This window comes from Chinchilla lanigera, unplaced genomic scaffold (genome assembly GCF_000276665.1).
Source record: "Chinchilla lanigera isolate Chin_1 unplaced genomic scaffold, ChiLan1.0 scaffold00012, whole genome shotgun sequence".
Taxonomy (NCBI): Eukaryota; Metazoa; Chordata; class Mammalia; order Rodentia; family Chinchillidae; genus Chinchilla; species Chinchilla lanigera.
In genome coordinates, this window is record NW_004955413.1 from 11,469,797 (window position 1) to 11,490,956 (window position 21,160).

The 21,160-nt window shown below is 40.6% G+C and overlaps 1 protein-coding gene across 2 annotated transcripts in view; it reads right to left on the minus strand.

Moving 5' to 3' along the window:
• Nucleotides 1–19,405, minus strand: part of Gucy2c (guanylate cyclase 2C) — a 78,616-nt gene extending 59,211 nt beyond the window's left edge. Inside the window, exons 1-7 of one of the 2 annotated variants that reach the window (XM_005378994.2) lie at nucleotides 18,994–19,405; nucleotides 10,880–10,992; nucleotides 9,405–9,469; nucleotides 6,581–6,796; nucleotides 5,392–5,513; nucleotides 3,716–3,812; nucleotides 1,535–1,652 (exon numbers count right to left, since the gene is read on the minus strand). In XM_005378994.2, coding sequence (XP_005379051.1) covers nucleotides 1,535–1,652; nucleotides 3,716–3,812; nucleotides 5,392–5,513; nucleotides 6,581–6,796; nucleotides 9,405–9,469; nucleotides 10,880–10,992; nucleotides 18,994–19,219 — 957 coding nt within the window. In that variant the 5' untranslated portion in view covers nucleotides 19,220–19,405. Of the gene's footprint in view, nucleotides 1–1,534; nucleotides 1,653–3,715; nucleotides 3,813–5,391; nucleotides 5,514–6,580; nucleotides 6,797–9,404; nucleotides 9,470–9,906; nucleotides 9,991–10,879; nucleotides 10,993–18,993 lie in introns of those variants that run through there. The other variant, XM_005378996.2, reaches the window with a different exon arrangement.
• Between the last annotated feature and the right edge of the window lie 1,755 nt (nucleotides 19,406–21,160).

Consider the following 21,160-nt stretch of genomic DNA (forward strand, 5'->3'; position numbering starts at 1 on the left):
TATTTTGGTACTAGTGATAGAAGAAAGTCACTTTAGGATATAGGAAACTTTACTTTATACTATTTAACTTCTACCTCTCCTAAGCGTAAGACCAGCCCTCTAGCTCTCAGGACTGGAGGGCTTCCTGTCTTCATGTATGGTCACCTTCCTTCTTGTTATGGTTATATCTGGATGTCCTCCCAAAGCCTCATGCACTCATAGATGTGGCTTTGGGGTAGAAATAGGGTCATGAGGGTGTGATACTTATCAGTAGATGAGTCCAATGATGAGTTTATAATGAAATGTGATTCTGGGAAGAGGTAGGTCACTGGGGCGTGGCCTGAAAGGCACTACTTCCTCACCCTCCTCCCTGATTTCTTTCTGCTTCCTGCTGCCCTGCTATGAGCTGTTTTTCCTCTGCCATGCCACCCTCCCATGGAGCCAGGCAACTATGGGTTAAACCTTCTACAAATTGTGAGCAAAAATAAACTTTTCTTTCCTTAAGTTGTGGGTATTGGGTATTGTGTCCCATAGATAAGAAGTCACTAGGGTACTTCCTAGGTTGCAAAAGTCTTGACTGTTGAATTGGTCTAGAGCATGGGTGCCCACCCTTTTGGCTTGACTGGGTTGCACTGGTGAAGAGAAACTGTCTTGGGCCACATATGAAATACATAATATAGTAACAAAACTTCTTTTTCTGTATATTTTAACTTACTAAATTATTTTGTTAAATAACACAAGCCCAAGTTTAACAACCAAGAAAACTTACATGTCTGCTTAGTAACAATAAATGCCTATCTTCACAGGCACACACATGTGTTCAAAGGTTTAAATATTATTATCAGCCAGATGATAATACTACCACACCCCAGGTGTGGTGGTGCATGCCTGTAATCCCAGCACATGGGAGGCTGAGACAGGAGGATCACTGCAAGTTAGAGGCCAGCCTGAATTACAAAGCTAGACCTTGACTCAAGAAACAAACAGAATACCAAAACCAAACAAAACAACAAAAAAGAAATACTATTTTCAGTAAGTGCTTCATTTTGCTAGCAAAGTTGCACAAGCACCAGTTGCATAAGAGCATACAACATCTGATAGATATGTGTTTCAATTCAACTCTGTGGCAATGCAGGGGGAAGAGTGACACTGCACTGTGCCCTCCCCTACACAGTGGCCCATTGTCGCCTACAAAGTCTGAACTCCAGCACTGTACAATTGAGTCATGAAGGTATCTTGAATCATCTCACAATAAACTTTATGGTCTTGTGGAGTTGTACTACTAGTTGTATTGAGCTGAGGGCTAGACACGCCTGATCCAGAGTCTGGAAGTAACCTATACAGAGTAAGAATTCTGGTAGGGATCCTGCTACTGCAACATGCTCTACATGTCATTCTCAGTTAATATTTGTTGAGTGAACTGAAACAAGTAAAAGTTATTGAAAATTTAAGAATTTGGGCCCAAATAAAGGAATAATTTTCTTACCTCATGTAACACACACACATACACACACACACACACACACACACACACACACACATACACACACTTTACCTGTGAAAACCCTTTGGAGAGAGAACTATTTATGACGGAATTCCCAGGAGGCAGTGTCAGAACAAGAACATTTTTCATGTAATCAGGGGCTGTAACATTGTCTTCAAAGTAGTGGTTACTGTCAAAACAAACAAAACCATGTCCCTCATAAAAATTAAGTTCCACTCAAAATAGCAATGCATCTTTTACAATTCACTCAAACTGTAATATCAGCCCTGGGGAAAAAAAAACAAAAAACTTTTTTTTGGTAATCGGCAAAACTTTCTATTTTCCCCAGATAGCATTATTTTCTTTTACACTGATAAACTGCATAAGAAAATTTAGGTACTGGTGGTTAGCATACAAAAATGGAAAGGAAGAATCAGAAATAGATGCTGTTTTGAGAAAGAATTCTTGGGCACTAGCCATGTAATCTAGTGCTTGCTCTTAAGTCTTATTGACCCTGGGTGTATACAAGAAAACTTTCTTTTTCTTGAAACCTCTTAACAATTTAGAGGTAGTGGAGTATAAAAAATTTATCATTAAAGGTAGATGGTAAAACATAAGCAAACAAAGAGAAAACACTTTCTATAACACTATTGTCTTCTTGATTTATGGGGCTTTAGATCAATGATCCATGTACCATTAGCTTCTGGACAAGGCTTGGTACATTGTAGCCTGTCAGTACTGTCTGAGATTGCTCTAAAAATCATGTTTCCTATGCTTCCTATTAATTTGGATGTTTTAATCTGCAAAAGCTCTAACATGATTGAATTGGATAACATCATTTCATGTGTAAATATATCTACTATTTGCAAAGGACTGTAGTGATTCTTTTGCTAATATTATCATATTATCATATCTAATCATAAAAGCACGCCTCAAAAAGTGGACATTTTAATTTTCGTTCCACAAATGAGAGGATTTAATCCCCAAATGCTAAGAAATATCCAAGAGTCAAAAGAACCAGATGTATCAGAATTAGAATTTGAATACAAGTTACATCTAGTTTTAAATGTCATGATGTTCCCATAACTTAGCCAGACAACCTTCGGGAATTGTCACAAAGGTAAGCTAACACTTTGGCTGTTGATTGTGTTGATTCTCTCTGAGAAGTCCTCAGTGCAAACAAGAGGACTTGTATATTTGGTATAATTTTATACCAAATTGTATAATTGGTATAATTTTATGTTCAGAGAGCAAAGCAGCTGCAGAAATCAATGTAGCGGTAGCATGAAATGCTGATCACTTTGCCCTCTTTTCTGCATTTATGCAGCTAAAAGGCTAAATTGATTATTTATCTTCATGAACATCTAGCTATCCAACATAAAGGTGTCCAACATCTGGCTGAAGTTTTTAACGCTTCCTTTCCCTTCATACTGTGTAAAGCTCCTGCAGCACGGGTGACGTGATGAAGCAAATACAGGGAAGATCTACAGCAGTAAATACAGACAGGTAATGACTAATGACTCAGTCAGGCAAGTAAAGTCCTATGATCCAGTGAGTGGGAGAAAGAGCGAACGCACACCCCTGATACCTTCTCCCTCAGCCTTAGTCTAACTCAAATACTATGTTGAAACAATTTCTTAATGGGGTCTCCAACCATATCAGCAGGTGAGTTTTAAAAAAAGATGGGGTGGGATAAAAGTTTGTTTCTATTCTCCAGAATTTTTTCTCTTTAGTCTGAGAGAAGTACAGAGGAAAAGATCACCACTTGATAACTACGTCACCAGTGATGAAGTATAACTGTACAAATCAGAACCACAGAACTGAAACTGACCCCTACCAAAGGTGGCTGAAGGACCAAAGGCCACTAAGAACTGAAGGGGAGAAATGAAGACCATATTCCCAGGAGTCACATTAAGCTATTCATGGATTTATCACTTTCTGGACAAAGATCTTAAAATCAGGCCAGTGATCAGGATTTGATTTGCTCGAGTAGGCATTGGAGATGGACGATCATGGGGGCGGTTTATGAACCTTAAGTAAAACTTTTGTATTTAGATAGAAGTGAAGAAGGAATATCTCTCTTCCAGGATCACACTTGATTAAATGAGGGTGAAGGAGTGAAACTTCGGCACACACACTGTCATCATTCAGAACCACAGAAGAAGCTGTGCAAAGAAGAGAAGAGTGTGTCTTCCAGAAACACTTGGAATACTTTTCTGAAATAAGGATGGTGCTTGAAAGTATTGTACCTACTTGAATAGATCCACCAGGATGATGACAATGTCTTCCGCCACTGTCCAGTCAACCTTCAGGGATTCCACGGTCTGGGGTGTACCACATATAATAATCACTAGGACAGAGAAGGCCAGGCAAAAAGAGAAACATGACAGCTCACGTATACAACAGGGAGGAACCAGTTTGCTCAACCTGAACCCAATGTGTCCATGTTACTTTTTAAAAGATTAGTGATCTGAGCACAGTGACACACACCTGTAATGCCAGCTACTTGGGAGGCTGAGGCAGGAGGATGGCAAGTTCAAGGCCAGCCTGGACAACTTAACAAGAACTCATCTCAAAATAAAATTAAAAAATAAGGATTAGGGGTGCAGTTCAGTGGTAAAATGCTTGCTTAGCACGCCTGAGCCCCTGGGTTCAATACCCAGTGCTGCAAAAGAAGAAAAGATTAACACCAATTCTCCAAATCACTTCTTATTTCATTTACAGCTATGGAGTTGGAATAGAACTGCATGGAATCTTCAAAACAGATCTAGTTCATTTCCTTAATCTTGTAGATATAAGGCAGATGAAGCCAAGATGTTAGAGCAATCAAGAACCATTAGATGACAGAAATACATTTTGAGTAGGACTTAAATTTATGAGTCTTTGGTGGGCCTTACTCCACTAAACTGGGCTGGTGTGGTTACAAAAGTGAAGTACTGTACACCTTTCCATTTGTAAAAGTAGTTGAAAAAGATAATGAAAGTGAAGGTGAGAGGAATTTATCATGCAGAACTTTGTCTTAGAAATCTGAGTGGCAAAATCCAGTCTGAAACTCTGTCCCTAATTGTATCCAGCTCTTTCATGAATCCATGGTTTTATGCCTAAGAGAAATCAGACACTTCATTAGATCTTCCCATGTGTTGTGCTGTCCAGCTGAATTGTCTTTAGAGACATAAGTAATTAATTTCATACTTCCTTCCTCCCAGATCTTGCTTAATGTTTTGCAGCTGGCAGGTTCTTAATACACCAAGTGCTTGAGGATGTCAGGAGATGATTATATGAATTATGTCAGGTGATTTGTCTAGTAAGTATCTTCCCTTGTAGAAAATTCCTATCATTGATTTCTTTGCTCCTGATATATTCCCACTTAATAAGAGAACTCTATAAAGTGTGATAAATAACTTCAGTGAGAATAAGTTTCTCCCATTAGTCTTCCACACTTGGCTACACCTCATTGGGCAGATGACAGATATACAAAAGAATTAGGAAAGTGAGATAGTCTTTGATGCCTTGTAATTTTACCTGAGACCATATATCAATAGATTTAGCCTCTTGGTTACCAGGGAGCTCTGAGTTTAGAATGTGTGAGGATTAGCCACAAATCCAGTAAAATGCTGGATTGAAGTGAATCTTAAAAAAAGTCCACTGATGGTGAGTCATGGTATCATTTGAGTCTATAAAAGTTGGATGTCAGCATTGTCGTTCATTTCCGTTATATTGGTATGTTTACTTAATTCTACTTTGGTGTTTTTCTCACAGAGGATAAAGTTTTAGTCAATAAAGCTGCATGCAATTACAGATCTTTCAAATATATAAACTGTACAGGTCATGAGAAAGCTGTGAATGGGTAGATTTGCCCAGATGACTCTGAAAGAGCTGGTACTCATGAGGAAGACACTGACAAAATGATGAGCTTCCTGTCTTCTTACCGTTACTTTTCCTGTGAGGGTCTTTTAAGATCTTTCGAAGGTCATCAGTTCCTCTCAAGGTATCTTTGAAGCCGAGTACTTGAGAAAAATAGGAAACTCCAGCCTCCATAGCGTTGAGGTACCTGGAAAGGAAGATCAGGAAAGCAGTTTTGATTTCTCATGGCTTTCCTTTGCCTTTCACTTATTACATGCTGATCTGCCCTGTGTCTTATCTCAGATTCATTTCTGCTTTTAATGTAATGGACTATATCTACTATGATAACACTAGTTCGAGCTGTGGGCATCTAATTTCATGAAAACATGAGGAGCATTTTAGGGAATCTTCATGTATATAAACAGATAGATGTTTGATGTGTCCCTCCTACTGGCTTCTTGTGATTTGTGGGAGTTTCTACTCTGCCCTGTAAATCTGAAACCTTTGAACCTACAGTTCAGAAATTTAGAGTTGGTAAGAATAATTTCTGCTCCTATGAGATCTGAGGTTTTGTGTGTTCTAAATTCACCCAGAGTTTTTAGGGTGGGGTCTTAGAGTTGACCCTGTAGCATTCCAGGTGTGCATTGCTGGTGGTAGCCTAGCTCACTTCACCTTCTTTACACCCAGGTGGAGGTCAGAGAAATCAGCAGCCTTCTGCAAACACAGGCACTAACCCAAGGCAAAGACTCCCTCTGCCGCTTTTGCTGCTGTTGAGTGAACCATGCAACTTTTTTTTAACAACTGGACCCATTATTCCTGTTCTCCCTTGTTCCTTGTTCCTAAGAAAAAATGTGAAAGAAATTATTTCTAACTGCTGTACTTGTAAGTGTAGGCAAAATGCCCATTCTCTGGTATCATAGCTTATACAGCAATGTGAAAGCATTAATTTCTGATTTTCAGTTCATTGTCTGTAAAAGGAAGATCATGGTATTTGTTTTCTTTCCTTCAAAGGATTTATTATGGGAAATAAAATGAACATGCATGTACTTTCAAAACTAGGATGAGTGTTGTGAATGGAATCTATGCTGGTTATCTTTATGACATTTGAGTCACTTCATCCCTTTTGATTGTCTCTGTGTGCAAGATAGGCCTCTGTCACTCTAGTCTTGCTACTGGTGGAAGGTGTGTGCATCTCATTATAACCATGCGTTCTTCCTTAAGTCTATGGCTTCTCTTCAGGGCGAATGCCAGCAGAATGTTAATGATCTTGCTTACCAGAAACAGTGCTCAGACTCTGTGCCATTCTTGAAAACATATGAAGTATTCCAGGAAAACTTTTTGAATGGCAGATTATTGGCCTTCCAAAAGTCAACCAAGAAGTACGTCAACTTCCGAGCTGGTGACATCATCCTGGTTAAAGTTTCTTTATAGTCACAGGACAATCCAAAACTTCCAGCTGAAATCATGGGGTAGTTTAATTCTGTGTCTAGACTATGCCAAGAGGTCAGAAAAAAAATAGCATTCAGATTAATTCAAGTAGCAGAGATAAGTTCCCTCTTTTACCTGATTCAGCATGTATGTATAAATAGTAAGAAGGAATTAGGATCATTGAAGCAGTTTTCTCATTTATACAGGTACACTTACACAATTGAGTTTACAAACATTTATTGATTGTATGCTATATTAGAAGCACATGGGCTTCTGGACATGTGTCTTTGTTATTTAATTTATTCCATCAGAATGGTCTTTGGAGAATAGGACTGAGATATAGAAATGGGGCCACTATGACCGTCACAATTATTGAGTCAGAAGGGTGCTCACTACACTTTTCCTCTATTCACTGTTTTCTTTGCACCTCTGGTATGGGCCACCCCTAAGAGGAGCAGCAGCTGAGGATTCAGATTTCCTTCCGCAGCTCAGCACAGGGGCCTTCTTGTAGTTCCTTAAACATATCAAGCTTCATTCTTCAAGCAGGGGCTCAATCTAGACAGATTCCAGGAATGAGGTTACCTTCCATCTTTGCCTGGCTGACTTCTGCTTATCCCTCTGGTCCTAGATGAAATATCTCTTTATCAGAAAACGCTGGAATACCTAAGACCAGGGAGTTATTTGGGGTCAGTTGAATACTTGTCGCCTTCGCTAGACTGTGAGTTCCTGAAGGCAGGGACTTTGCCTGGCTTGTTCTCCTCTCTGCCTGGCTCACCTGCAGGTGTTCACCAGGTATTTAACAAAGGAAGGAAGGTAACATCCCTTTCCATCTTCCCATCTTTCACACTCCATTGGTTTCCCCCTTGCATCTCAAACTCATTATGTTCATAGTCAAACTTAACTGTTAATTTTGTTCCTCAAAACAGCTCTGTATGTTATCTTTCCATCTCTTTTAATGTTTTGAGATCTCAGGGCCTTCTCTTTTCATTCCTCAACATCCAATCAGTTACCAAGTCCTGTTGATTTTACCTTTAAATATCTTTAAAGCTGCCCTCCCTTCCCTTGCCCGCTGCGTTTTGCTAACTCAGCTCCTCTTTTATTTCCTTGCAGAACTTCTTGTCACTGGTCTCTGCTGTGTCTATCTTACAAGCTGCTCCAGACCTGAGCTTCATCTCCCCAGCAGGCTCAAAACCTTCGTGGTTTCTGATTAAATACAGCTTCCTGTATCTGGACTTGCTTCACATAAGCTTTCAAATGCTGTTCTGCTTAGTCTTTATTATTTTCCTATGCATTTCCTGAACTCCAGTTTATCTAGACCTTCACAAATTATCTTCACTTCCCTAGTCTTTGCTTTTACAAATAATTCTTCCTCTACCTGCCCGGGAAGCTTATCCATTCATCTTTGCCATTAAAATTTTAACTGTTCTTTAACACAAGAGTCGTGACATTTGCTTTATAAAGTCTTCCTGCTCTTGAAGCTTAACGCTCTTAACCTGTGGTGACCATTTCTTTCTATGCGTCCTGCATCTTGTTCGCTCTTCCCTGATGGAACCTGTGCCTTGGATTGATCCCAGGGTCCCTGTCATTTACTCTATAGTGTTTGGGCAGGCAGGGGTGTGTTTTACTTAATTTTCTCTCTGCTGATGAAACTAAAATGCTTCTTTGGACATAGAAGCTCCTCATATGTGATAAATCAATTTCCCCGATCCTCCTTTCCTTCTGAGTATAAGCTATAGCAACATCAGTAAATGCTCAGATCTGAAAACAGTCAGGAATGAATGCAAGGAAGAGTAAGATTCTGTATTTGTCTGCATTTGGGGATGGAGGGCGGGCTCAGAATGTGCTTCTGGGGTGTCTGCCATATGTGGTGAACCTGGGCATATGGATCCGTCCTGCTGCTGGGTGTGAGGCTTTATAAGAAGATATCAATAGAAACTTTGGAGGTCTAATGTTTACCCTATACTGATCACAAGAGGTCCTTTAGTGTAGTTTTCTCTGTGTAGATATAAGGTGGTCCTTAACTCAGGTGAAGATTATGAGAGAGAAAAAAAGGCATGTGAGAGGCAAGTGATCTAGAAAATATGATCTGGAAGAACAAGAATTGTGTGGTGATATGAATTACACTGAGTGAAATGAATGGAAGAGATGGAGACAGTTTTCCTAAAATCAGAGAAATACTTTCACTTTATAATATATTAGAGACTTTTTTCTGAAATGATTAGGGCACTGTGCAGAGCACTTAAACATGTTATTTATATTTTTCCCAAATAGAACTACAAAATAAAGACCTTGTTATTTTCCCTACTTTTAGAAACCAAAGGATAGGACAGAGCCCCACTGACACCCTGGGGTGTGCTGCTTCTCTTAGTCCTCTCTGCTGGTACTGTGATTTTTTTTTTCCTTTGTTAAATTCCTCAAGTTACTCCAAGGCCATGTGAGTCTCTTAGGCTCAGAGTTAGTGATTCAGCCCTAACACTACTGTCCTTCAGCCTGCACTGAGCAAAGGTTAAAGTTACCTAGGAAAAAGAGTTTTAACAAAACAGGAGAGTCCCAGTGGCCCTCATTGTATTGCCTTGACTACACTGTTGTTTGTCAACTCATTTAAATTGTATGGTCTTCTCCTAACTTCAAGGTACAATGATATAAAAGAACAGCGAATCAAACTACTTACTACATCTGGTAGGTGGAGTATGTACATGAGGGCCCCATGAGGGCACAGCCCATCTGCTTTTGTATCTGTAGGAGAAAAAGAGAAACACTGAGGTTTGAAACTAAACAAATTATTCAATGGGAAGAAAAGAAGTGAGGCCAGGGGAGGTCTCCCAGAAGTTAGGAAATGGGCCCCTGGAGATGACATACAGAATAGAAAGGAGCTGTGTGTGATGCCTTGGTCCAGGTTAGGGTCAACTTAGGGATAATGAGGTCTGAGGGAGAGGAGAGGAAAGGTATTCTACAAAGATAAGCTTATTGAGGGGAAGAGAGGGAGAGGAAGAGGGAGAGGGTCTGGCAGGCTGTAACTTCAGCAGTATCTTGTGGCAAGGTAGATTTGGGGCTTGAAGGAGAGGGTAGGCTTCAGCTTTAGGGAGAGTTACAGAGTGGGCCAAAGTGATTAACATGCAGTGCAACCAACTGGGTGATTGTTGATCTTATTTTCTAAGGGAATCTGGACTTACGAGGTGGAGTTTGTCAAATCACCCTTGCCTACTCGTTATCCTCCCAAGACCGAGAGTTACTACTGTACACAGGCTGTCATCCTGACATGGGGGTGAACTCTTTGTCAGTGTGAGGACACTGATTAAAGTTCTAGAACCATGGCTCTATTCCCAATGCTCTGGTTCTTGGACATCCCTTTCCTAGAGTTCTGTAGTATGAGGTTACTTGCATATCTATTTATCTCAAGAGACCTTGTAATATTCAAGCTCCTTAAAGCTCTAGTGAGAGTTGAGTATTGGTGATTGGGAGGAGGAACTAGGCGAGAACCTCCCTCTCTCCATTTCTAGCCTTTGATGTTACAGTTACTACTCTTAAAGTCATGTTTTGCATTCCAACCTTAGGTAATTAGCCTGTGGCTTGAGCTTGGTGATGATTTGAAACAGATATCTAATGTAGGTGGTTTTGTGTGTGTTCACGTGTGTGTGTGTGTGTGTGTGTGTGTGTGTGTGTGTGTGTGTGCATGTGTATAGTGCTGGGGATTGAACCAGGGCCTTGGGCATGCAGAGCATGCTTGCTACCTCTAAGCTACATCTCCAGCCCCTAGATATGGAGTCTTGAAATATGTTTTAAAATATGGGTCCTTGGACATTTTTTGAGAGACATAAAGGCAAACCAGTTAATACCAACATTTAAAAATTTAAAAAAATTTTAAAATCAGTTTAAAATAAATAATCCTACTGAAATTATCCAAGGTCACTGGTAGCCAAGGTCCCACTGAAAGTGTTGCTAAGTTTCTCCCCACTTTCCTGGTTCCCTGAAGGGTATTTGTCACTTGGGAGATCTATGCAATGAAGCCAAGGTATCCTGCCTTCAAATCGTGCAGCTGCTGGCTAGAGATGGAGGAGGAGATGCTTCTTGGATGTGTACCAGTTTCACCCCAGGACAGCCCTGGGCCAGGAGAGCATGAGCTACCTCTACACAGCAAATACTCACTGTCATGGCCCTGAGCAGATCCAGGCCTTCACAGGTGCTGCTCCGACAGTCACCTGACTTGTGAATCAGACCATCTGAGTTGATAAAGGTAGCATTCACAGTGACAGACATGGCTGTTTTCAGGAAATAAGGAGAAGTAGAAAACTAGTGTTATTTTTTGTAGTTTACACCAGCTGAGAGGTTTATCTCTTGCCAGATGATCCTAGGAAAAAGATGCATATCTGTTTTCAGGCCTAAAATATTAGAAATCTGAGTCCTTCTTCTGTTCCCCATCACTTCTCTCCTTTGTCTCTACATCTTTCTGGGATGTTTTTTTCCTACCTCTCATCAATGTATCAATGTTTTTGAGATCTACTTAACCTACCATAAAAATCACCCATTTTAAGGACATGATTCACTAATTTTTAGATATAGAATCGTGTGACTGTCACCACAGTCCACTTTAAGAATATTTCACTATGTTTGCTGCTCTCTGTGTCTTCTTTTCATAATCTCAGACTTGGTGAGTTCATAAGGTCATAGTCTTTCTTAGTCATTTTTTCTGTGGTGTGTGGTACTGAGGATTGAACCCAAGACCTTCATACTGAGACTTTTTCATTGGGGAATCCCACAGAACCATCTTTTTTTTTTTTTTTTTAATTCTTGTACCAGGAATCGAACTCATGACCTCACGCTTGCCAGGCAGGCGCTGTGCCGCTGAGCTAAATCCCCAGCCCCCACAGAACCCTCTTATTTCTGATCATAAAAATCCCTAAGGGGAAGCAGCACCTGTGTGATGTGAGAAAGTCAACAATGCAGATATATGGTTTCCTGTTGGAACAAGGACAAAAACCCTGGGTGGTATCATTCCTGGTGTGTTTCAGGAGCAGCAAGGAGATCCATATAGTTATAGCAGAGTTAGTGAGCAGTGGTGTGGACAGGAGGTAAGTTTAGAGACGAAGGTCATATCAGGAATGGCCTTGTAGCCATCATAAGAAATTACAATTTATTGTGGGATAAGGTGGGATATCTTTGGAAGATTTTTAAGCTGAAGAATGATATTGTTTGATCGCCATTTAAAAATAGTTTCTCTGGATTAGTGGAGGGGAAGAATAGAAACAGAGAGACTGCTTCATGGGCTATTAATAGACTAGGTTAGCTCAGCTTAGAATAGAGGTAATAAAAGTTAAGAAAAATGATTGCATTTTGGGTATGTCTTGAAGGTGGTACCCACAAGAAATTGCTGATGGATGGGATTTTTAAAAGTATGAAAAAAAGAGGCTTCAGGATAATGTCAATATTTTTGGCATGATCCGGTGGGTGAAGGGAATGTTACCGACCAAGCTAGTAAAGAATGTGGGAAGGTTGCGTTCCTCACTGTGGTGTGGCAATGAAGGAATCAGAAGTTTGGTTGGACATGTGAGGTGTGAGATGCTGTTAGACTTCCAAACACAAACAAGAAATCAATAGCTGAATATACCAGTTGGGAATAATTGTCAGTGTTGTAACTTTTGGTGGAAAGCTGTCTCATCTGTGTCTCAGATTTAAAATTTTAGCACAAGAAGGATGTCTTAAATTTCTAAAAAATGGAGCCAAGGCAGAAGCTTCTTCCCGGAAGCTGTCATCCCAGAGTCTCATATTGAGGGAATGATGGGATCTGAAATTGAAACCATAATTATTTTGTTTAAAAGTGTTATTATGATTTATATCTAAAATGGCCTCCAAAGTCTCATGTGTGTGTAAGGTGACTGAATCACGGGGACCCTACCTCACCAGTGGATGTCTCTGTGGATGAATTCAGCAGCTCATTGTGCAGTTTGGAGGTGCGTCTGGTTGGAAGCAGGGCACTGAGGTGTAACCAGAAAGGGTGTTTTTGCCCCGGACTCCTCTTTCTCTCTCTGCTTCCAAGGGTCCCTGGGCTAAGCACCTGTTCCTCTGCCGTTCCCCTCTACTATCCTGTCCCTGCTTTGGAGCCAGCCAGCTGTGAAGCTGGAACCATGAGCCAAAACAAACCTCTTCTCTTTTTTGTCATGGATGTCAGGTATTATGTCCCAGCAATAGGAAAGTGGCTAAGACACAGACCTTCTGTGCACTTTTGATATTTTGGTTCCAAACTCATGCATGAGGTAACCATCTTTTACGAGCTTAATGGTCCATCAAAATGTTAACAAAATTTACCACTGGGTAAGACTACTTGATCTCAGCTAATTCCACTGTATCACAATTACTTTCTCATAAGCATTCAGGACACAGAGAAATAGCGTATGGGATGAGCACATGGATACTATCAGGAAGTCCCTAAGTGGATCTGGATGACCATGGGCATATTTCTCAGGTGAAATAAATGTGGCTTACAGTCTGTTATCTATTTTTCATAAAGGAGGTGTTGCTTGGTTTTGTTTTGTTCTCTATAGACAAGTGTTCTGGCTTGTATCTAGATGTCCCCCTATGTGATCATAGGTGGGGCTTTTTGGATACGGCTGAACCTAGAGGATGCGATGGTGGGATTGATTCATGGGGTGATACTAGGATTAAGGTTGCTTCACCCTAAGGGTGGGGAGTCTGGGTAAGATAGAAGGGCCAGGAAGAGGGTCGCTGCTTGTTGCTGGCTGCTTGCTGCCTTCTGCTTGCTGCCTTCTGCTTGCCTGCCCTGTGATGCCCCTCTGCCATGACATCCTGTTTTGGAGCCAGCCAACTATGAACTGAAACCTCTACAAACTGTGAGCTAAATAAACCCTTCCTCCTTTAACTCTGGGTGATGTGCATTCTATCTTAGAAATGAAAAAAGTAGCCTCAGGAAAGGAATTACGTAGCATTGCAAAATCTACACAAAAATCTCTTCCTAGAAAAAAACCAAGAACACCTTTGCTTTAAATGCTTCTCATTAGGGTAAAGGAAAACAAAAACATGGTCATTAGTTCTCTGAAAGAGATGGAAGTTTTGACTGGATTTCACTCTGTTTCATAAATCTCTCCTTTTAGCAAGGGATGCAAGGACTCAAAATATGTTTTCCTTTAAAATATTTGCTTGGTCATTGAAGTGGCTAGTCTTACCTTCCAGAATACCACTCCTCATGATAGGTATTTTCTCTCTGGTCTATCTCAAGGCAAAAGTGAACTGTTCCTTCTGGTCTGAGATCTTTGTACAATGAAGAACTCTGACTTTTAGATGAGGGCAAAAGCATTGATTATAATGCCCCTAGGTATTCCTAGGCACCATATTTTGAAAAATAATAACTAGGTAACAGAACTATTTGACTGTTCTGTTTCTGCCTACACACTGTTTCTTATGTAATGGTCTTCTTCCAGTTTAAAAGAAAAAAAAAAAATATATATATATATGTCTGAGACATCCTTAATTTCTTGCACAAGTTGTTTTAATTTCTTTGATTTGGCTTCCTCACATGCAAAGTTGGGTCAAAACTAGGTTTGTTCAATCCACAAATTTTTACTAATGCCTTTAACAATAAAACATTTCAGCAACAAAGTTGTTCTTCTAAATATCCAACTCAGAATGTTTTTAAAGGTAGAGACCAGTTCCGTCGGAGAACAGAAGCATCTCCTGTACTTCTAAAGCCACTTCAGAGATGTGTCTGCCAACTCGGGCATAATCCCCCCCGCCCAATATTTAAAAATAATTCAAAACATTTACTTCGTGGTGCTTTGCTCAATAAAAGGAGCCAAATGAGAGATGTCAGTTCTAAGCTGAAGAGGAGAGAGGTCGGTGTAATTAGGTTAGTCAGAGACAATCGGTGGATGAAGTGAGGAGGGGGATGGGTTTAATAGCAACGAGAGTGTAGACGTGAGGCAGCCACAGTTCTGAGCGCGTTATAACCTTTGTTCTATTTAATTCTCACAACAATAGGGAGAATATAGGGAATATAAAGTCAATAGAGCAATGTAATGAAGCTGGGGTGAATGGGAGAGGGGTGGGGGTGTTGGAAGACTGCATGGGGGGAAGGGTAGAAAACAGGGCAAAAATGTCTTGGGAAGCAGCAAGAGTCACAGAACCAATAGGGAGGCCAGTGCACAGGCGCAAAATGGAACCAGGTCTTCCGGAAGATGGCAGTGCTCATCGCTATTAATGTTAAATCAGCTCTTCCCCGTGGGTCTCATGTATTGGCCAGAGGTCTGCTCCCTCCTACCTTCATGAGGTACCCTGACTATGGTCCATTTAAAACTCGTAGGCTTCACGAAGACTGGTACAGAAAAGCCCCAAGTGTAAAAACTGCGCAGGGTCTGGGATAAAGGGAACCATGGTGTTTTGCAGCCCCAGAACTTCACCTGTTTACTGATAGGAAGAGCTGGAGATCTCTCATCACTACATGTCTGGCATTGGACTATGGTTTCTCTCTCCTCCTTTCATTCTTTCCTTCCTTTTGAAATGAAGATTGAACCTAGAGCTTCATATACTCCAGCGCTGAGGTATATCCCCAGTGCTTTTTATTTTGGGACAGGGTCTTGCTATATTGCTTAGACTGTCCTCAAACTTGGATTCTCTTGCCTCAAACTCCGGACAGTCAGGATTATAGGTGTCTGTCAGTACTTGAATTATTTATGTTATTGTACACTTGATCTTAGCCAAAAGGCTGAGAAGCAATTATTTGTATTATTGTAAAAGACTGAATATAGAAACCAATATGAGAGTATATCTGTCCTCCATTAAGCTGGACATGAAAGCCATCTGTAAAGTGTAAACCAATATCACCTTTCTCACTCACTTTATTTTGGCTTTAGAAATACAGATTTCCTTTAGTTAAAAATGTTAGAGGTGATACAGGCCCATAATCACAGCACTCTGGGAGGCTGAGGCAGATTTGCAAGTTTGAGCCAAATCTGGGCAACTTAGTGAGACCCTGTCTTAACATTTTTAAATTTTAATAGAAAAAGTGGAAGGGTAACTACTGAGGTGTAGCTTAGTAGCTCCATGTGAAGGCTCTGGGTTCAATAGCCAGCATCATCATGTATATTATAGACAGGTGAAGTATTTATTTGCTATTTTTAGTGAGTTTATCTTATAAACATTTAAAATACTTCTCAGCTCTAATTTCCATTCCAGTAAATATCAATACATGTAATAACATGACAGAATTCTTCAAGGCCCTCAATGGTTTTTATGAATGTAAAGAGGTATTGAGACCAAAACACTTCAGATCTACTCCTGTAGAACATATTGTAATAAGCTACCCCTGTATATTTTATTATTATGTGTACTTTTTAAAAAATATTAATTGAGGAGGATATTTTCCCTTTGTCTCCTCAGATCCTAAGTGATTTCTCAAAAAAATTTTTTTTCAGACCCCATTTTGACTTCAAATATATTTCAGCTTTTACATAAGCAGTTCCGAGTTCTGCTTTCCATCTGTATCCTACCTGCACTCTCTGCCCGGGAGGATGCGGGGAAAGCTGAAGAATATTGGTGATCCCAGAACCCTCTCTTCCTCGTGTCGTAGGCCTAAGGGTGGGCTTGGGCCAACACCACACTGGCATGTAGGAGCAGGGCATATGAGAAGGACCCAAAGAACACACGACAGAACACACAGGATATGTCCCCTGCATTTCGATGTATGGCATGCATCTTCAAGGAGGTAATATCCTAGGCTAAAGGAATCTCTTTTTCTTTTACATTGTAGTCCACCAAATTCCATCTGTTCTTCATGACCCACAGGACTTTCCCAAGTACAACAAAAAGCAATGATCACTTCCTTTGAGCTATCACCCATGGCCTTTGACTTTTTAATTTTCTTCAGTTTAGCCCTCAGATATGTTATATTTTTTCCAAGTAACAATCTTCAACATATTTAGAACATGAACTCTCTTTTTCTCCAAAACTTTTTCTTCTCATGTTTACTATGTATGAACATCTACTGAACAAAATACATTATCAAATGCAAAAGATGGACATCACTGTTTGTTGTTCTATCTCTATGGAACTCTCCACTTATTCAATCCATTCACCAACTTCACTAGCTTCACCATGAACAACCCTGTTAATTAATTAGTGAAATTTAAAAATGATAACTCAGCCAATGTCACCCAACTAGTAAATAATGGAGCAGGAATTCAAATTCAGATTTTATGAATTCAGAGACCAAACTTTGAATCAAATCTCTGCAGTAAATACTTATTTTATATGACAGACCATGTGTTCTTCCAGAAGTAGCAGACAGCAGCAGCAGCAACAACAATACAATCAACTACTGTTTATTGAGTATTTGCTATGTTTCAGTCCGTGTCTGAGAGCATTTGAATTTTCTCATTGAGTTCACACTCTCTTCTAAGTAACAACCATTGATCCTGATTTTATAGGTGAACAAGCTGAGGTTTAGGAAACTTGCTTGAAGTTATATGTGGTAAATAGGAATATAATCCAAGATCTGTCAGATTCCAATCTCTGCTTCTAATGATAATATCTCCACTCCTGGGCTGGGGATTTAGCTCAGCGGCAAAAGCGCCTGCCTGGCAAGCGCAAGGTCGTGAGTTCGGTTCCCAGTACCGGAGAAAAACCAAAAAAAAAACAAAACAAAACTCCACTCCTTTGTAAGAAAAAATTAGTCCATTCCAGGTAAATATCTCACAGGGGCAATGTGATACAGTCTTTATAATCAGACAAATGGATCTGAATCCCATTTCAAGCAGACTGTCTATATGACTTTAGCAATGTTATTAACTTCTGCTGTGAAACCAGTGTCAAACCATGCCAACCCCTCAGAGCTGTAGTGAATAAAGAGATAATGTAATTAACGTACCTAGAACTTGCCTACCACATAACAGGCTCTCAAACAAGCAAAGCAGGTCTTGCGGGGACTGAACAACCAAACTCACACTGGGCCACAGAGAGAGAAAACTGGGGCAGACACCACAGACTAGTTCCTCAGACTTCAAGTCCGGTGTTCTTTCCTCTGTACCACTTTGCCTCAGTAAATACCAGGATTTTATTAAATGGACCTCCTAGTTCCATTAGAGCACTACATCAGATCCATGCATTTACATCTGAATTTAGTTCAGACAGAATAGGAGAAATATGTCATATGCAGAGAAGCAAGTTATTATATATATCTGAGCTTTTGCTCTTATTTCCACCAGATATTAAATGGAGAAAATTTAGACATACCATCCTTAAAACCGCAAATAACCACTATGATATATTAAATACTTATCGACTCAGTAATTCTACTTCTGGCAATGTAGTCTCAGGGAATGAAGGAAAACTACATACCAAAAAATATGTATTATAGTATTTTAAAGGCAATAGCAAGAAATTAAAAAGGATGAAACATTCTACTGTAGGGAATTTTTAGGGAACTTGGGTGACATCTCTTCTAAGGGATGTTGTGTACCCATTCACAAGATAAATATGAAGAGCACATAGATATATTAAAGTCACTTGTGGAATAAATAATGTGAAGGGAATCTGAAGAATGCAGAATTGTTTCTGTGCTGTGTCATCACAAACATATTCTCAAAAACAAGCAAGAAACTAAGAAGAAGCATGGGAGAAGAGACTGGAAACATCTTAGCAGCGAGAAGTTATCATGGACAATTTTTTTCTCTTTTACTTATGTTATGTAAAAGTACACAATTGATTTGTATAATCAAAGGACATAGTAGATAACTGCGACAATGAATTTGATTGCAAATTTATGGTATGGATCTTTGTGCAGACATAAGAGATGTAAAGAGCCAACAAATTTGCAGAAAAATAAATGAAAAGCCCAGAGAAGAAGTAGGTGCCCGTATAAATTTTACTTCCTTGCTTTGTCTTCTTTATTGGTAAGTGTGTGAAACCTCAGGTCCAGCCCAAATTTTGTCCCTGAGCTGCTGTGGAAGGAAACACAGAACCTCCTTGGAACAGGGCAGTAAACCCTGTGTCAGCTGGGGTGTCTCACTGGTGTGAATGTCTCGCACTTCATGGCTTGAAGCCATCCCCAGAGCAAGGCAGTGTGGATTGTGAGTGTGTACACCAAGTGAGGTAAATCCTTCCTCCCTAGGATCTACGGCCTTGAAATACAAAGGAGTTTCAAGGAGGCCCCTTGGGGATGGTTGGATGACCAGGTAAAGTACACAAGGTCTTCTCTTAGCAACCTTTGACCCCAGAGGTGGTAACAGAAGAGGATTGTGTTACCGTATTCTTACCAGCTTCCTGCAGACGCTTCCTCACAATGTCCAATCCCTTATTCACTGCTGCTTTCAAGGTGTCCGGGGAATCTTGGAAGGCAGAGTTGCTCATTATGAGGACACTGATATCGTAGCTACCATTGTGGCAGTTCTGACTCATTTGGGAGGCCCAGTACGCCAGCCCTGGCTGAAAGAGCTGGAGGAGCAGAGGCCACAGAGCCAGGCCCAGCAGTGGCGACATCATGACCTCGTTCGCCGCAGAACCATACTCTCTGTGCTCTTGCTTTCTCTGGCTTCCAGCGACCCAGGAACTCTAGCAGATCAGCCTCTAGTCGAGTCTTTGGTTCTACTCTTCCCCACGCTCCTTTCTGGTCATGCCCCACTCGTCACGTGAGCCTGGAACCCAACCTGCTTGCTTGCAAGCAATTAGCAGCTGCATTATGGTAGGAGATAAATCAAAGTTCACTTTGGGTGTTTGCACACAGAAAGGTCAGAGCTATAAATGTGGAGATCACCTGTACCTCAACCAATAAAAATACATCAGTTTGAGATACATCACTGAGAAGAGGGAAAAGAGGAAGAGGACAGTCTGTTTTATATAAAAGCTTTGTGTGAATGGAAAAAAAGGTCAAAGGGCTTATGCTTTCCACAGATATGATGGGTTATTAGTACTTGGGTTTGTAGCTGCACATCAACATGGAATTCTCAGCTGGCAAGGGCTTTGTCTCAGGCATCTGGTCAGCAACTCTTCATTGAGACTTGACAGTGTGTGGGGCCCTGGAGACACAGCTCTGTGGATACATGAAGGTCCTCGGGGAATGTGTGTTCTAGAAGGGAGACAAACCTTGTCCAAATAAGTATGAATAACTAAATTCAACAATGAAAATGAAGAGTGCTATGGAAACACATTGCAAATTAATATAATTTATTCTAGAAGGTCAAAGAAGCTTCCCTGAGGTAGCATCCTTCAGATGCATGCCTGAAGGACAAACAGGTGTTAGCTGAACTGAGAGAAAGAGCACACACATGTGGAAGGGGAGCACAGAGGTGAGGCACTGAACAAGGTACAGTGTGGTGAGAGTACAGGGAGTTGGGAGTCAAGGGGTAATAGGGGTACCAGAGGGTAAGTGAGGGCAGACCATGGGGTTTTCCATAAGCTCTTAAGAATTTTAGCTAGTTGTGGTGGTGTATGTGTTATCCCAACATTATGGGAGGCTGAGTCAGGAAGATTGAAAGTTCAAGACCAGTCTGTGAAATTTAGAGACTTAACAAACCCTTGAAGCACTGTCTTAAAATAAAACATTTTGGAAAAGGGTTGAGCTTCTAGCTCAGTGAGAAGGCCCCAAGTTCAATGCCCAGTACTGCAAAATTTTTAAGGAACAACTCTAAATGATTTGAGACTCTATCCCAAGCCAAGAAAGGGAGTTGATAGGATGAATTTTGGAGTGACCACTTAGGTCCCACCAGGGAAGGATTGCACTGGAAGGACAGCTGTGGGAAGAGACAGAGGTTGTTTCTGTAGTATAAGTGAGAGATGAAGGAGGCTTATGGCCTTGGAGATGGGTTCCAGAGACATCTACAAAAGAAAATGGGGGACTTGATACTTGATTGTATTTGATGCATCAGGGAAAGTGAGGAATCAAGTGTGACCCCTGATGCACTCAGCGGGGTAGACGATAAAGTACTCGCTGAGCTCTAGAATTCTAGAGCTTAAAAAAGATCAGGACTTTTGTATCTGGACATTTCCTATTAAGGTAGCAGTGTGAGTGTGAGAAGAGCTCCCAAGGAGTTTTGAGAAGAGATCCTGGATTTAAGTGGAAGTTGGAAAATAAAGTCAGAGGGCTGGAAACGCAGTCTTCTAATATCCTTATATACCACAGCTCCAGTTTCCCAGCCTTTGGACTCCAGGACTGACATGAGCAACTCCCATGGCTATTAATCCTTCAGCCTCAGACTGAGAATTACACCAGTAGCTTCCCTGTTTCTCAGGCTTTTAGATGTGGACTGAGCCATGCTGGCAGAGTTCCAAAGCATCAAGCTTTCTACCAGTCTGTTGTGAGTCAATTCCCTTAAGAAGTTTCTCCTCTCAAATATATATATATATGGAGAATTGTAATACTGCCCTTAAAATCATGAAAAATTTTATATTATCTCAGTACATGACAAAATATTACTTGATAAATTT